This window comes from Rutilus rutilus, assembly GCF_951802725.1.
Source record: "Rutilus rutilus genome assembly, chromosome: 11".
Lineage (NCBI taxonomy): Eukaryota > Metazoa > Chordata > Actinopteri > Cypriniformes > Leuciscidae > Rutilus > Rutilus rutilus.
In genome coordinates, this window is record NC_140216.1 from 34,483,099 (window position 1) to 34,499,461 (window position 16,363).

A 16,363-nucleotide genomic window follows, 5' to 3' on the forward strand; every position below is an offset into this window, starting at 1 on the left:
AGTGGTAAATGTGGATGGATGGATGGATACCTTTTCTCCCTTTTGTCCTCTGTCTCCTGGTTTTCCTAACATGCCCTATGATAAAAACGTGGTGTTAGTTCAAAAATTATGAAATAGTGTTCATATAATATTAATGAAAAGTAAAGAACCATTACTCACTTGTTTTCCCTCTGGGCCAATTGGACCAGACGGACCCTGAGGGAAAAACACAAGGGTTTGCTCATGTTCAGACAGGCTACAACACTTCATATCCACTTAGGATCGGCTGCTGTTCATTTCTATAGATTTACAAGGCTTCTTTTAATGGCATAAAAGCTTTACTTTTAGATATGCAAGAAATGAAATTCCCATCAGTCCCAAACCAACATCACTCACCGATGGCCCTTTTGGACCCGGGAATCCGGGTAACCCTTGGCTCCCTGCTTCACCTTTGTGTCCTGGCTGACCCTGAAATACAGTAAAACAAAGTGATCATTTACAATAAACATTGCTGATAATAATATAGTTCAATAAAGTTAAGGGGGTTTTAGATGTTGTGCTTTGTGTTCTATTTTAATATGCGGCCCCATAGAAATTCAGAGCCATGCTTTAATGCTTTAACACACCAGCGAGAGGCAGTTTTCGGGTCCAAAAGTGGTTGTAAATCGAAATCTCAGTTCATTAAACAACATGGTTGTAAGAAACTTACAGGATTTCCCTGAGATCCGGGCTTGCCCGCTGGTCCTGATTCTCCAGGTTGACCCTAAAAAGACGAAACACAGTGACCCAACAAAATAATCACACTGGTGCAGTTTTGTTTTGCAATTTAATTGGTTCATCAAAGGCATCCTCACGCTTTCTCCTCGTGGTCCTCTCATGCCCTCTAGCCCTGGTGGTCCGGTCTTACCCTGAGCAACACAAGTACACCAATTAAAAGCCAACACCATCGGCTCACAGCGGTCAGGTCTGCAGTGACCTCTGACATAGAGAGAGGGACCGCACAACATGGATTGTGTGTATACTCACATCTTTCCCAGGTGGACCCTCACGTCCAGGAACACCCTGCTTCCCATCTTCACCCTAATGTAACCAATATGACAGGTCAGCATTTATAAACAGAACCCATGACAATTCTGGATTATTTACGGAGCATATATTAGTGCTGAAGCTTTGAATATGAATGTATCTATGGGCATTAATTTAAATTGCCATTGACTAACCTTTGAACCAGGTTGCCCTGGTTCCCCTCTGTGACCTTTGAAACCCTGGAAAAGACAAAAATAAATGTGGATATTTTAGCCTATAGGTATAGGTAGCAGATAATAATACCATGGTAACATTTGTGTGAGGTGAAATAGTCCAGATTTCCACAGAAATCCAACTGTAATACAGAATAAAAGAATCTTCATTAGGTTTTTAGTCATAACTCACAGGCATTCCTCTGAGTCCGTCTCTTCCTGGTGTTCCTGGCTCTCCCTGTTTACCCTACAAGCAGAAAAGAAAATAATCATGTTTTTTTTTCATGTTTCTGGCTGTATAGAACTAGGTTTGGCTAGGATGCTGGTATGCACACAGAACATCAGACTCATACCGGCTCTCCTGCTTCTCCTGGTCTGCCATCCTTTCCGTTTTTACCCATCATGCCCTTCAGCACAGAATATGTAGTATCAGGCGGTATGTAGGCACCGGAAACAAAAACAGCATCATGGAGTTATTAGATTTACAGTTACACTCCCATTCAAAAGTTTAGGTTCACCTAGTTTTTTTATTAATTTATTTTTTAAAGAAATTAATACTTTTATTCAGCAAGGACACATTAAATTGATCAAAAATTACAGTAAAATCAGGTTACAAAATATTTCCATTTCAAATAAATGCTGTTCTTTTGAACTTCCTATTTATAAAAGAATGCTGGGAATTTATATATATATATATATATATATATATATATATATATATATATACAGTGAGGAAAATAAGTATTTGAACACCCTGCTATTTTGCAAGTTCTCCCACTTGGAAATCATGGAGGGGTCTGAAATTGTCATCGTAGGTGCATGTCCACTGTGAGAGACATAATCTAAAAAAAAAAATCCAGAAATCACAATATATGATTTTTTAACTATTTATTTGTATGATACAGCTGCAAATAAGTATTTGAACACCTGTCTATCAGCTAGAATTCTTACCCTCAAAGACCTGTTAGGCTATGTTCACACTTAGCGTCTTTTTTCAAACTGCCAGCGTCTGTTCTACATTATAACCCTATGGAGTAAACCGTTTTTTCAAAAAAGTCCTGAGCGCTTTTTTAGACGCCACCGCCGGCGTCTTTTTCTGCAGCTCAGAGCGTCTTTTTAAGTTGAAAAAAGTTCAACTTTTCTGAAAAGAACGCCCTACGTCAAGCGCCTTTTTGACAGCTGACCAATGACAAGCGAGTAGCGAGACCTGTCGTTTCCATAACAACAAAAACAACAAGAAAAAATGGAGCACCATACAGTTTCCTTCCCCGTATAATGTCGTGCACCCACAAACGTCTTTGTGAACCGACATTCTCCTCCCCGGTAACTTCAAAAGCTAACGCAAGAGCCAACTTTCTCTTTCTCGACATTTTTTGCATCACACAGCACTAGGCTACTGTTGAAGCTGTTGTTATAGCAACAAAAGACGTGCTCGGCTGCTATTTGTAACCGAACGCTGCCAGCGTTTTTTTTTTCTAAAAAAACGCCGTTGTCAACTTTTTCTTGTCAAAAAAGACGCTAAGTGTGAACATAGCCTTAGTCTGCCTTTAAAATGTCCACCTCCACTCCATTTATTATCCTAAATTAGATGCACCTGTTTGAGGTCGTTAGCTGCATAAAGACACCTGTCCACCCCATACAATCAGTAAGAATCCAACTACTAACATGGCCAAGACCAAAGAGCTGTCCAAAGACACTAGAGACAAAATTGTACACCTCCACAAGGCTGGAAAGGGCTACGGGAAAATTGCCAAGCAGTTTGGTGAAAAAAGGTCCACTGTTGGAGCAATCATTAGAAAATGGAAGAAGCTAAACATGACTGTCAATCTCCCTTGGACTGGGGCTCCATGCAAGATCTCACCTCGTGGGGTCTCAATGATCCTAAGAAAGGTGAGAAATCAGCCCAGAACTACACGGGAGGAGCTGGTCAATGACCTGAAAAGAGCTGGGACCACTGTTTCCAAGGTTACTGTTGGTAATACACTAAGACGTCATGGTTTGAAATCATGCATGGCACGGAAGGTTCCCCTGCTTAAACCAGCACATGTCAAGGCCCGTCTTAAGTTTGCCACTGACCATTTGGATGATCCAGAGGAGTCATGGGAGAAAGTCATGTGGTCAGATGAGACCAAAATAGAACTTTTTGGTCCTAATTCCACTAAACGTGTTTGGAGGAAGAAGAATGATGAGTACCATCCCAAGAACACCATCCCTACTGTGAAGCATGGGGGTGGTAGCATCATGCTTTGGGGGTGTTTGTCTGCACATGGGACAGGGCGACTGCACTGTATTAAGGAGAGGATGACCGGGGCCATGTATTGCGAGATTTTGGGGAACAACCTCCTTCCCTCAGTTAGAGCATTGAAGATGGGTCGAGGCTGGGTCTTCCAACATGACAATGACCCGAAGCACACAGCCAGGATAACCAAGGAGTGGCTCTGTAAGAAGCATATCAAGGTTCTGGCGTGGCCTAGCCAGTCTCCAGACCTAAACCCAATAGAGAATCTTTGGAGGGAGCTCAAACTCCGTGTTTCTCAGCGACAGCCCAGAAACCTGACTGATCTAGAGAAGATCTGTGTGGAGGAGTGGGCCAAAATCCCTCCTGCAGTGTGTGCAAACCTGGTGAAAAACTACAGGAAACGTTTGACCTCTGTAATTGCAAACAAAGGCTACTGTACCAAATATTAACATTGATTTTCTCAGGTGTTCAAATACTTATTTGCAGCTGTATCATACAAATAAATAGTTAAAAAATCATACATTGTGATTTCTGGATTTTTTTTTTTATAGATTATGTCTCTCACAGTGGACATGCACCTACAATGACAATTTCAGACCCCTCCATGATTTCTAAGTGGGAGAACTTGCAAAATAGCAGGGTGTTCAAACACTTATTTTCCTCACTGTATATATATATATACACTGATCATAGGAATACATTTTCTATTTTAATATATTTTAAAATGTCACAGTTATTTTAAATTGTAATAATAATATTACTGTATTTTGATCAAATAAATGCAGCCTTAAAGGATTAGTTCACCCCAAAATGAAAATTTCCTAATAATTTACTCACCCCAATGCCATCCAAGATATCCATGTCTTTCTTTCTTTCTTTCTTTTATACTTTTTACCTTCAATAGTTCAGATTGAGCTGATCAACAAACGGACAGGGAACTACGTCATCACGTTGAAAGGTCACGCTGGCGCCGGCAGAAGTACCGCCCCACCGTTTACAATGCGACCGTACATAGGAGGATAGTTCAAATAGTATTGTTTGCTATTATATATATAGAAATAGTATTCAGTGAATATGAATATGAATATGAATAGTATATGAATAACAATCTGATGAATATGAATAGTAGTTCAAATAGTATTGCCGGCGCCGGCGTGACCTTTCAACGTGATGACGTAGTTCCCTGTCCGTTTGTTGATCAGCTCAATCCGAACTATTGAAGGTAAAAAGTCTATAAATTATATATACTGTATATTTTTTTAAATGACCTATCGTTTCGCTAGATAACAACCTCTTCTTCAGCTGTGATCACGTACAGCCCGTTTAAACACTTCAAAGACTTTTGAAACTGCATTGATTTGGACTTAAAAACGATGGTTAACCAATGAAGTCCATTGTTAGAAGAAAAATCCAGAAATGTTTTCCTCAAAAAACATAATTTCTCTCCCACTGAGGAAAGAAAGACATGGATATCTTGGATGGCATTGGGGTGAGTAAATTATTAGGAAATTTTCATTTTGGGGTGAACTAATCCTTTAAGCATAAGAGACTTCTTACCAAATCTTGCCAACCAAAAACTTTTGAACGTCAGTGTATGTGCTCTAAAAAATGTCAGGACATTTTAAAAACAATGAAAGAGATGTAATCGCTCACCATTAGACCCGGCAGGCCTGGAGGTCCCTGAATTCCCTTCAGTCCTTCTTTACCCTGGTAAAACACATTCTCATGACTATCAATCGTCAATAACATAGACAGATTCCAGTCTTGCAATCCATCCAACAAATCACAGAACAAAACATATTAGCCTTGCCTTTTCTCCAGGAGATCCAGGTGGTCCGATAGGTCCAGGGTTTCCATCATTACCCTATAGATACAGCAGAAATGTACTTTTGTTTAGTATAGTTACACAGTCTGGAAGTGTTCTTTTATGAAAGAGGAGTTTTAAAATACTCACAGGTTGACCCATGGCTCCTGCAGCCCCAGGATAACCAGGAGGTCCTGAGTTGCCCTGGGAAAATGCAAATCAATGAGAGAAAGATGTGGCATAAGGATAAATAATGGTATGTCAAATAGTCTGAATATACATATAATACACATTAACTGTGATGAAAATGGTATAGTTTGATAGTACCTTTTCACCCTTCTCTCCAAGTGTTCCTGGAGGACCTCTGTCACCTTTGACCCCCTGCAACGGAACACAAATAAGTTATTTGAAACAAACACCAGTGATGCAATGCTGCCGGTTGACACAAGTATATTTCACCCATATAAGGGTAGGTAGACTTAAAGAATATGCATGTGTAATGTGTACAGTCAAACCAAAAATTATTCAGACACCAGATATAATTTTTTATATTTTTTCACAAGTGGGTGCAGGACACTATAGTTCATTTATGTAAGTGAGGATAGAAAAATGAAGTAAACTTTGACATATTATACCAAAAAATTCTTCATACAATGGACTACCAATAAAATGTATACCAATTTGGGATCAAAATTTATTTAGACACTTTCACCTGACCATGTTTTGCTTTTATTTTTTTCTTTAATTGGTAATGCGACCACTTTTTACACCGCAGACTGAACAAAATTAAGCATTGCTTGGTAATTGGTTGAGCTAAATTGGTATTATCTAATTGTGTAGTTAAATTTAACATCTGACAGATATTCAACCCATTTGTGAGACAGTCTTACAGAAGGATGGCCAAAACTAGTGAAATATCAACTGATTTGATAACTCTATAAATGTTATATTTTATTACCATTTTCTAAGCTACCGAATAAACTGTGATAATGTGAGAAATGTTGAAGGTGTCTGAATAAATTTTGGTTTGACTGTATATATATCGTCTACATTCTAACCTTGGTTCCATCAGCACCAGGAGGTCCTGCGGGTCCTGTTGGTCCAGGAGGACCCTGCAAAAGCCACCAGTTAAATCCCAATAAAGACTCATAAATTAATCAATTATTTGAGGTTTTAAATGGAGGTAAATGTTTATATTTCCATTCAATAAACTTCTGTCATGTTTCAGTTCCATTAAGCTTAAAAAATAAACGTTGATTTCTAAATCATGATTCCTCACCGCATATCCGTCCTGTCCGTTTTTCCCAGGTGGTCCAGTATGACCTTTGTCACCAGGAGGTCCTGGAGTACCTGGTTGTCCAGATGGTCCAGGGGGACAATCTGAACAAATGTCCTGGGAAAGAGAACAAGAATGGAAATACTGGAAAACAAGAACTAACACGATAAACTCCAAATCCTGGGTTTTCAACACTATTTCTGTTTACAAATTTGAAGACTGCGTATTGGATCAATAAAGGTGAACGCCAAATTATGCAACTACACATATTACAGAGAGCTTTAATGGTGTAATGGAGCTTTAATTAATATAATAGTGCAGCAGAATTTAATAAAACTAATACTTACTAAGCCTTTCTTGTGTTCCAGTTTAAGTAAGAACTTATGGATGGTGTGACCCTACCCTGATCTCTATTATGCACTTTAATATACATGTCCTTTAATATGTCCTATCCACCATGGATGGATAGATGAAAAGATAGGCAGATGGATGGATGGATGGATGGATGGATGGATGGGCAAATGGAAGGATAGGCGGATGGATGGGTGGATGAATGGATGGATGGATGGATGGATAGATGGCCGGATGGATGGTTGGGCAAATGGAAGGATAGGCGGGTAGATAGATGGATGGATGAATGAGCAGATGGAAGGATGGATGGATAGGTGGATGAGTGGACGGATGGGCGGATGAGTGGATGGAGGGTTGGATAAATGGATAGAAGGATGGATGGATGGAAGAATGGTGGATTTTAGGATGGATGGATGGATGGAAGGACAGATGGATGGATGGATGGATGGATGGGCGGATGAGTGGATGGATGGAAGGGCAGATGGATGGATGGATGGGCGGATGAGTGGATGGATGGATGGATGAGTGGATGGAGGGTTGGATAAATGGATAGAAGGATGGAAGAATGGTGGATTTTAGGATGGATGGATGGATGGCTGTTACCTTCAGATCAGAAAGGTCCGCAGCTTTTCCCTGGAGAAGAGGTTGGGAAAACAAAACTCAGTAAAAAACTTATTTAACAGCATATATGATCCATCAGCAGCAGGTGAATATTAAATGTCAGCTGATTTGATGATTCCATATTTAAATGATGAACAGGTATCACTCACTGGTTCTCCAGTTGAGCCCTTCTCTCCAGGTCTTCCTGGTAAACCCTGCAGACACACACACACACACGTACATGAGCATGACTCCTGCTGATGATCCTCACCACAGGAAAACACATTCAAACCGTGTTAGTCACAAACTGACACTGAATCCCCAAGAAGACTGAACGAGATCCACAGCAGAGCAGTGAAGCGGGTTTAGTTCCGCACCACGATTCAGGATTGAAAAGTAAAGCACTTCACTGTCATTGTACAGGTACAATATGATTAATGGAAGCTAAAGATGCTCCATCTGAGATGTTGAATGACTGTGTTCTGCATGGATTTAAAAAATAAAATAAACCAGGTTGCTAAGCAGTTAAATGGTAACTCTAAATGTAAGCAATATTAATAGTAATACCTGCATTTCTAACTTGAACCACTAACGTAAGTAGATCTTTACTCTAACTTCTGTAAAAATGGACCAGTTTTAATAGCAAATCTTGTTTATTTGATCCCAAAAAATGTCTCTAAAATGTGAATATGAAATCTCACTGAATTACAAATACAACCTGCTACTAACTATCATTAGCATGTAGCACATCACAGAGCGTCTTCGGCTGCGCGGTTTTAAGAACTCATTTAAAAGTATTGATGCAAAACAAAACATGTAACATGGTGTATCCAGAGAACGTCTAATGAGGGGAGAAGTGCCACTCAATAAACTTCCGGCTGCAGTTCCACTCTTGTTCCATATGAGGGCGCTCACATGACGAGTGCAGAATGAATGGAGGTCTATGGAGCTATACCGCTCAAAATCCACTTTTCTTAGGATATAATTTTTTGTCTAGTAATTTGAATGTTGTTTTCGAAAAGGGATGCAAGAAATTGCAAGATGCAAGATTTTTTAGAGTCACTTATTTGCTTTAAAAAGTCTTTCAAAATGTCAATGACGTCAGAATGCTGACGTCATTAGCAGAATGCTAGCGTGTTATGGGCAACAACAACTCAACCTGTAAGAAATCGAAAAGAAATAAGTACTCGTTCATTCAACTTTCGATCTATAACCCATGTTGAACTTGCAAAACCTACAATCAAATCTGAGATTTCTCAACGGCAACCGGGTGAGGGAGACAAATTTAGCCGTCTAGCCCCATTGACTCCTATTCATTTTGCACTCATGGCGATCGCCCCCAGTGGAACTCTGATTGGAACTACAACCAATAGGACTTAATAGGGCGTTGGAGTGAACAGGCTTTCCGTAGACGGGCTTTGGTGTATCCATGGCCATATGAATCATCTGATCCCAGGGGCTACAGTTTACATGTAGCCTTTAGCTAATAGTGCTACAATAACAGAATTGTCCCTGTACAAGTAAATCTAAATGAATCTTACATTATGTCCAGCGGGTCCCTGTGGTCCGCTCACTCCTGGAGGTCCTCTCAAACCCTGAATATCAAACATGACACGTCACTTAAGGGTGTTCTGTGAGCATCTGTCTCATTTGAAAGTGATATAAATATGAAGAGATTGTTTACCGCGGCCCCTGTTGGCCCTGGAGGTCCGGGAGGCCCCTGAGAAAGACACAGAATATCACTCAGATATGACCATAAAGAAATTTGTCTCTGTTTGTCTCCAGATAAACAGTAGGCCGGGTCAGAAATAGATGGAAAATCACATAAGCTTTCACATAATAAAACCATGTTCTCTGTACTGTGTGCATACAGTGTGTGTGCTTGTATATGCATATGTGTCCGCTCAAACTACAGCAAACAGAGGGCATATGCACGGACAAACATGCATTTGTTTCAGTTACAGTGGTTTTAAACTCCTTTCCAAATTCATGGCAAATTTTAAAGTCAGTTTAAAGGTCACTTTTTGGCCATATGGTTTTTTGGAGTTATTTGTGTTGCTAATATTAGTGCTTATGTGAAAATGAATGCATTTTGATTGGATATTGCAATGGAAGAATGGGCAGATAGCATGACTGTGTGTGTTTCTGTACCTGGGGTCCAGTTGTTCCCTCTCCTGGTGGTCCTCTGTTTCCTGGCATTCCCTGCATTCCCTGTGGGCCGGGCAAGCCCTAAAACACAAAATAAAAAGTGATAAACAGGGCTGAATAATTATAATTCCACTTCCAATATAATGTAATATAATGTCCACTTCCAATATATAAATGATATCTCTGTATATTGCTGCATAAGATATTGTTATTTTGTGTTTATAATATTGACTCTAATTTGCGTCTTTATTGTAATACATATATTTAGTATGGTAATCTATCTATCTATCTATCTATCTATCTATCTATCTATCTATCTATCTATCTATCTATCTATCATTTTTTGTGTCTGTATCAGGAAGGCTGCATTTATTTGCTAAAGTTTTATAAAATGTATTATTACAGTAATATTGTAAAATAATATTACAGGTTAAAATAAGTGTTTTCTATTTGAATATATTTGAATTGTAATTTATTCCTGTGATGCAAAGCTGAATTTTCAGCATCATTACTCCAGTCTTCAGTGTCACATGATCCTCCAGAAATCATTCTAATATGATGATTTCCTGCTCAAGAAACATTTATTATCATTATAAATGTTGAAAACAGTTGTGCTGGTTATTAATTTTGTGGAATCATTTTCCAGAATTCTTTGATAAATGGAATTTTCTTTGAAATAGAAATCTTTTGTAATACTATAAGTGTCTTTATTGTAACTTTTGATCAATTTAATGCATTTTTTTCTGGTTAAAAGCTTTAAAAAAATATCTTACTGAATCTAAACATTTAAACAAGAGTTTATGTCCTGCATTTATTAAGTCTAGCACTGATTGATACAGTAGTACAGTAGAAAAATGAATATCTGGTACTTTTTCCCCAGGAAAACTTCTTTGCTAATCTGGTTGTCTGACATTTCAGTAAAAACCATCACATAAGTGAAATGCCAATGAAAAGTGATTCAGCTTTTGCCTCTGGGGAACACGTACCTGCTCATGATATATATATTAAAAAAAAATGCCCCAAAATATATTTCATGCTGATGGAAGGCAAAATAAAGTCTGTTTCTTTCTTTTAACAAGAAATCTCACATAGAAAAACACATAGAAGTCTCATTACCTTCAGTCCGGGAGGTCCAGCTGGACCCGGAGGTCCTGTATCACCCTGTAATTACAGAAAGCAGATTAATACTGTGCTTCTAGTTTCTCTATTTCTCTCAATTTTTATTAGTCCTTTCATTTTCCCTCTCACAAAATCATATTTAGTTTGTTTTTATAAAGGGTTATTTCATTCCAAGTTTTCTTTTTAGAAGTCATACAGAGACATACAGAATGAAATTGAAGTCATGATTCACTGAAAATCCCCAATGATGCCATTTTGTTTGGTGCCAATAATACGGCATACAAATGCATCCATTTGATTATTACACACACGTGTTAATAATCATGTATCTCTGTTGGATAGACTGTGTGCGTGTGTGTATAGCTGGAAAAATAAGGCAGCTGTAACTATAAAACAACCCCAGTTCCCCTGTAACACCTGCAGCCACAGTCTCATTGACTCATTAGTTTAATGTGTGGTAGTTTTATTCTCCACGTTTCAGTGCTTTTAACCACAATCAGCAAATATAAATGGAAAAAGTTAGGGTAAACAACTTTAAGATTCTCCAGAGCACAAGATGTAAACAGCTTATTAAATGCAATTTTACACGCTCATGACGGGAAAACTTAAAACAAGAATGAAACAAAATGCATGCTCTTTTCTTCTAAAGCTAATTGGCCAGTACTTTTGAGAATACAAAGTCACATCAGTAACACAAATATAATTCATGTTATCAAGCTTATGAATCACAAAATGAAAGCATTACCTTTGTTCCATCTTTGCCTTTTCCCGGCAAACCGATTTCTCCTCTTAAACCAGGCTCACCGCTTGGACCAGGGGGTCCAGAAGGACCATCTTTACCTGCATCTCCCTGGTGGCATATAAATAGACATAAATACAAACAAAAAAATCTGGAAAAAAAACCCTACATGTCCCTAGAAAAAAATTCTGATTCGGACAGGGTAAATTATGTTTCATGATAATAAATAACTTGATACAATAATCCATTGATGAGCCAAAACATCATGGCCACCAGTCTAGTATGCAGTTGGTGTGCTGCCAAAACAGCGTCGACCCACCGAGGCATCCATGAGATGCTCAATTGGATTGAGATCTGGGGAATTTGGAGGCCAGGGCAACACCTTGAACCCTTCATCGTGTTCCTCAAACCATTTCTGAACAATGTGTGCAGTGTGGCAGGGTTTATTATCCTGCTGAAAGAGGCCAGTTCCACCAGGGAACAGTATTGTCATGAAGGGGTGTACCTGGTCTGCAACAGTGTTTAGATAGGTGGCATGTGTCCACACAAATGGTCAGGGTTTCCCAGAAGATTAGATTAGATTAGATTCAACTTTATTGTCATTACACAAGTACAGGTACAAGGCAACGAAATGCAGTTTAGGTCTAACCAGAAGTGCAATAGCAGCAAGTGCAGGATATACAGTGGTTCCATAAGTGCAGAACATGGATATGTACTGAATAAATATAGAGTTGAATACTATTATAAACAAAAATTTACAGATAGATTGTCCTATGAATATAATATACAGATAACTATTACTGTGAACAGAGTTTACAGCTAGATATGTACTGAATATAATAATATACAGATGGCTATTACTATAAACAGAATGTTTACAGATAGATATGTACTGAATATAATATACAGATGGCTGTTACTATAAACAGAATTTTACAGATAGATATGTACTATGAATATATATACAGATGGCTGTTACTATAAACAGAATGTGAGCATAATATACAGATGGCTATTACTATAAACAGAATTTAACAAATAGATATATGTATAAGTTAGGCTAATGAGCAGTATAACAATGGATTTAAAGTAGTGCAAATAAAGTTTGGACAGAAGCTATCCGAGTGAAAGTGCAGTGGAAAGTAATTGCATATTACAGTTAAGGTACGATATTGCAATGTATATATAAACAGTCGGTACTGTAAATAAACAGTCGGCAGTGCAAATTGAGCATATTCCAGTCAAGGTAGTAGTGCAAGATGCATATGTAAACAGTTGTTACTGTAATAACAGTCAGCAGTGCAAATGAACATTATAGTATTGCAAATAACAAAATGGAGGCAGGTGTGAGGAGGGAGAGGAGAGTCAATCAGTATATGAGGGGAGTGGGATCAATGAGGGTTAGAGTTTAATAAAGAGACAGCTCTGGGGAAAAAACTGTTCTTTAGTCTGCTGGTCCTGGTCCGGAGGCACCTGAAACGCCTGCCGGAGGGCAGGAGAGAAAACAGTCTGTGGGCTGGGTGAGAGGAGTCCTTAAGGATGCTGCGAGCTCGATGCAGACAGCGTTTCCTCTGGATGTGCTCGATGGCAGGTAGTGGAGTCCCAGTGATGCGCTGGGCGGTTTTCACCACCCGCTGCAGTGCCTTGCGCTCTGCAACAGAACAGCTCCCATACCACACTGTAGCACAGTTGGTCAGGATGCTTTCTATTGCACAGCGATAGAAGTTCACCAGGATAGTGGAGGAAAGCTGATTCTTCCTCTGTGTCCTCAGGAAGAAAAGGCGCTGGTGAGCCTTCTTGACCAGGCTGGAGGTGTTGGTTGTCCAGGTCATGTCCGCCGAGATGTGGATCCCCAGGAACTTGAAACTGGAGACACGCTCAACAGCCATTCCATTGATGTGGATGGTGTCGTGTGTGCCTCTTGACACTTTCCTGAAGTCCACGATGAGCTCCTTCGTTTTGGTGGTGTTGAGGAGCTGGTTATTTTCGGTGCACCATGTGGCCAGGTGCTTGATCTCCTCCCTATAGGCAGTCTCATCGTTGTTGCTGATGAGACCAATCACCGTAGTGTCGTCCGCAAACTTGACGATGGAATTAGATCCGTACACAGGCTTGCAGTCGGAGGTGAAGAGGGAGTAGAGGAACGGGCTTAGCACACAGCCCTGTGGTACACCAGTGTTGAGTGTGATGGATGTGGAGCAGTTGGAGCCTGATCGAACATTCTGGGGTCTGTTGGTCAAGAAGTCCAAAATCCAGTTGCACATGGAGGTGTTGAAGCCCAGGTCTCCAAGTTTGGCTATTAACTTAGTTGGGATGACAGTGTTGAATGCTGAGCTGAAGTCAACAAACAGCATGCGTGCATAAGTGTTCTTATTGTCCAGATGTGTGAGCACAGAGTGCAGTGCCATGGAGACTGCATCCTCTGTGCTCCTATTGCTACGGTAGGCAAGAAGAACACTGATCAGAGCATTACACTCTTTCGTCCCACAGTGCATCACTTCCACAGGTCATGGCCGCACACGTACACGACCGTGCATGTGATGTAAAAGAAAACAGCACTCATCGGACCAGATGACCTTCTTCCAATCCTACAAGGTCCAGTTCTGACGCTCATGTCCGCCCATTGCAGGCGTTTTTGACAGTAGACAGGGGTCATGGAAGGCACTCTGATTGTCTGTGGCCACTCAGCCTCATACGCAGCATAGTGTAATGCACTGTGTGTTATGATGCATTCCTTCCATAACCATCATTGCTTTCACACGTTTCGAAACCTGGCCTGTTTTCTCCCTTGGTTCGCTTAGGCATATGTGAACACGGCAATCGCACTCGGATCCACACCAAAATAATCGCTCTGAGATCGCCTGTACTCTGGGGTGGTTCGCTTGAGGTGTGAAATCCGACTTTAATCCGACTTAAAGGGATACTTTACCTCTGGAAAGATGAATGTGTATTTAAAATGGGTCATTTATGTAGAAGAAATGTGAAATTATTTTTGAATTTGGAGCTTTCTAGACTGAGAAAAGCCAGAAAATTTATTTTTGGCTTATGTGGATGAAAGACAACAACTCCCAGAATGCACTTGCTTCGCTGCCCTAGGAGGCCACGCCCAAGCCACGCCTACCGGTAAGAGAGCGCAGTTGAAAACAACAAGGCTAGGCTACTAGTGAGTCTCTGTGAGTCTGCCCAGGATTTCGAGATCACCCAAAATGTCCGGGATTCGGCTTTTGTGTTTTACAGTCGCCATTCATTATGTTTACTGTGGCGAGCAGGACGAGACTGAGGGGCGCGGGAGAACGGCGCGAGGCCGGTGGCGTGATTACTGAGACGCACCGGTCTCGTATCTCTCACGGAGGAGCGGGAATTTTCTTAGCAACGTTAAAACGAACGCTAAACAAGTGATCAGTTGATGTGCATGTAAACACTACATTCAGATTCACCAATCGGAATGAATTCAGCTAGATTGAAACAAAAGGTGCGCATGTAAACAATGAATAGCGACGAATCCTGGACATTTTGGACGATCTCGACGGCCGGAAATGTCCGGGAAAAAGAGGATGGTAACCCCTACTACTCAGCTTTCTCCACAGAACAAGAGCCTGCTAGCTTAGCTTCCAAAAAAAGATGGCTGACACTATGTGTACATTCTGTAAGTGATATCCCACCCTCTATGGGCGGGTTGAAAACATGCGGGACAGCCTCCTACTGGCTGTAGTCTTTAGCCTCTGGCCAAAAAGTTTTTTTCCAGACAAAAAATACATAAATCTCTCGTCTCAGGGGGATATGAGGGTGGAAAGCACGGTAATTCGAAAATACTACAGGTTTTCTACTAATACAAAGCTTAATGCTAAATCCTGAAGTATCCCTTTAACGGACCAATGAACCAAATGGTATTATAATTCATAACGGGATATGTGCTATATAAATAGCAGTAGTGTTTGATTCTGTGAGTGAGCACATTAGTTATCACAGTTGAAAACCTAAAAAGCACATCTTCATCTTAATGTTGTGTAATTGCGCTTCTCCGTGCGAGAATGCTGTTTCATGAAGCCTTGATTCCTGTTCTAGCTGCATTCTAACATTTTTCTAGTGTTTGCGTGTGTCTATAGCCACAATAAGCTTGTCAATCATCTTGATGGATGACGCAGAGGAAACTCTGACTCATAAGAGGACAGTTGTACTCGCATGTGACTTGCGTGAACACATTTTAGTACACTTTTAAAGGTTGCCTTGTGAAAGCGAACTGAATTAAGAAGAAAATGCAGCATTGTAACAAATTAAGTCTCTGTTTCGAAAAAAAAAACAAGATCTACAGGTGTGAAAACACCCCAAATTTTGTGTGATTTGTGCCACAGTAGACCTTCTGCTGGCTCAGACCAGACGGGACGGCCTTCATTGCCCTCGTGCATCGATGAGCCTTGGGCGTCCAACACCGTTACCAGTTTGTGGTTTGTTCCTCCTCAGATCACTGTTGGTATATTCTCAGCACTGCTGACCGGGAGCGACACACAAGCCTTGCCGTTTCAGAGATGTCCTTGTCAAAGTCACTCAGATCTTTATTCCTGCCCATTTCTCCCGCATCCAACACACTGATTACGAGAACTATCTACCCAGACCTTAATATATGGCCTTGTTAGGAGATGATCAATAATATTCGCTTCACCTGTGACTGGTCATAATGTTTTGGCTCATCAGTGTATATATACACATATATATATCAATTTTTTATTAGTTGAATATTTCATTTCTGTACCTTCTCTCCTCTCTGTCCAGCAATACCAGGTGGACCGATGCTGCCTGGAATACCCTGAAAAATACACAGACAAGATGTTTACACTTGCAAAAGTACATTTTTTCAAAGAGATCACTAACA

General features: G+C 40.2%; 1 protein-coding gene across 1 annotated transcript in view; it reads right to left on the bottom strand.

The window, feature by feature from the left end:
- col22a1 (collagen, type XXII, alpha 1) overlaps positions 1-16,363 on the bottom strand; it is a 59,597-nt gene that overhangs the window by 4,574 nt on the left and 38,660 nt on the right. Inside the window, exons 38-60 of the mRNA XM_084422997.1 lie at positions 16,244-16,297; positions 11,500-11,604; positions 10,752-10,796; positions 9,639-9,716; positions 9,172-9,207; positions 9,029-9,082; positions 7,658-7,702; positions 7,491-7,520; positions 6,540-6,653; positions 6,319-6,372; positions 5,588-5,641; positions 5,411-5,464; positions 5,267-5,320; positions 5,110-5,163; positions 1,571-1,624; positions 1,411-1,464; positions 1,200-1,244; positions 1,006-1,059; positions 834-887; positions 689-742; positions 376-447; positions 160-195; positions 31-75 (exon numbers count right to left, since the gene is read on the bottom strand). Of these exons, the coding sequence (XP_084279123.1) occupies positions 31-75; positions 160-195; positions 376-447; positions 689-742; positions 834-887; positions 1,006-1,059; positions 1,200-1,244; positions 1,411-1,464; positions 1,571-1,624; positions 5,110-5,163; positions 5,267-5,320; positions 5,411-5,464; positions 5,588-5,641; positions 6,319-6,372; positions 6,540-6,653; positions 7,491-7,520; positions 7,658-7,702; positions 9,029-9,082; positions 9,172-9,207; positions 9,639-9,716; positions 10,752-10,796; positions 11,500-11,604; positions 16,244-16,297 (1,299 nt within the window). The remainder of the gene's footprint in view (positions 1-30; positions 76-159; positions 196-375; positions 448-688; positions 743-833; positions 888-1,005; positions 1,060-1,199; positions 1,245-1,410; positions 1,465-1,570; positions 1,625-5,109; positions 5,164-5,266; positions 5,321-5,410; positions 5,465-5,587; positions 5,642-6,318; positions 6,373-6,539; positions 6,654-7,490; positions 7,521-7,657; positions 7,703-9,028; positions 9,083-9,171; positions 9,208-9,638; positions 9,717-10,751; positions 10,797-11,499; positions 11,605-16,243; positions 16,298-16,363) is intronic.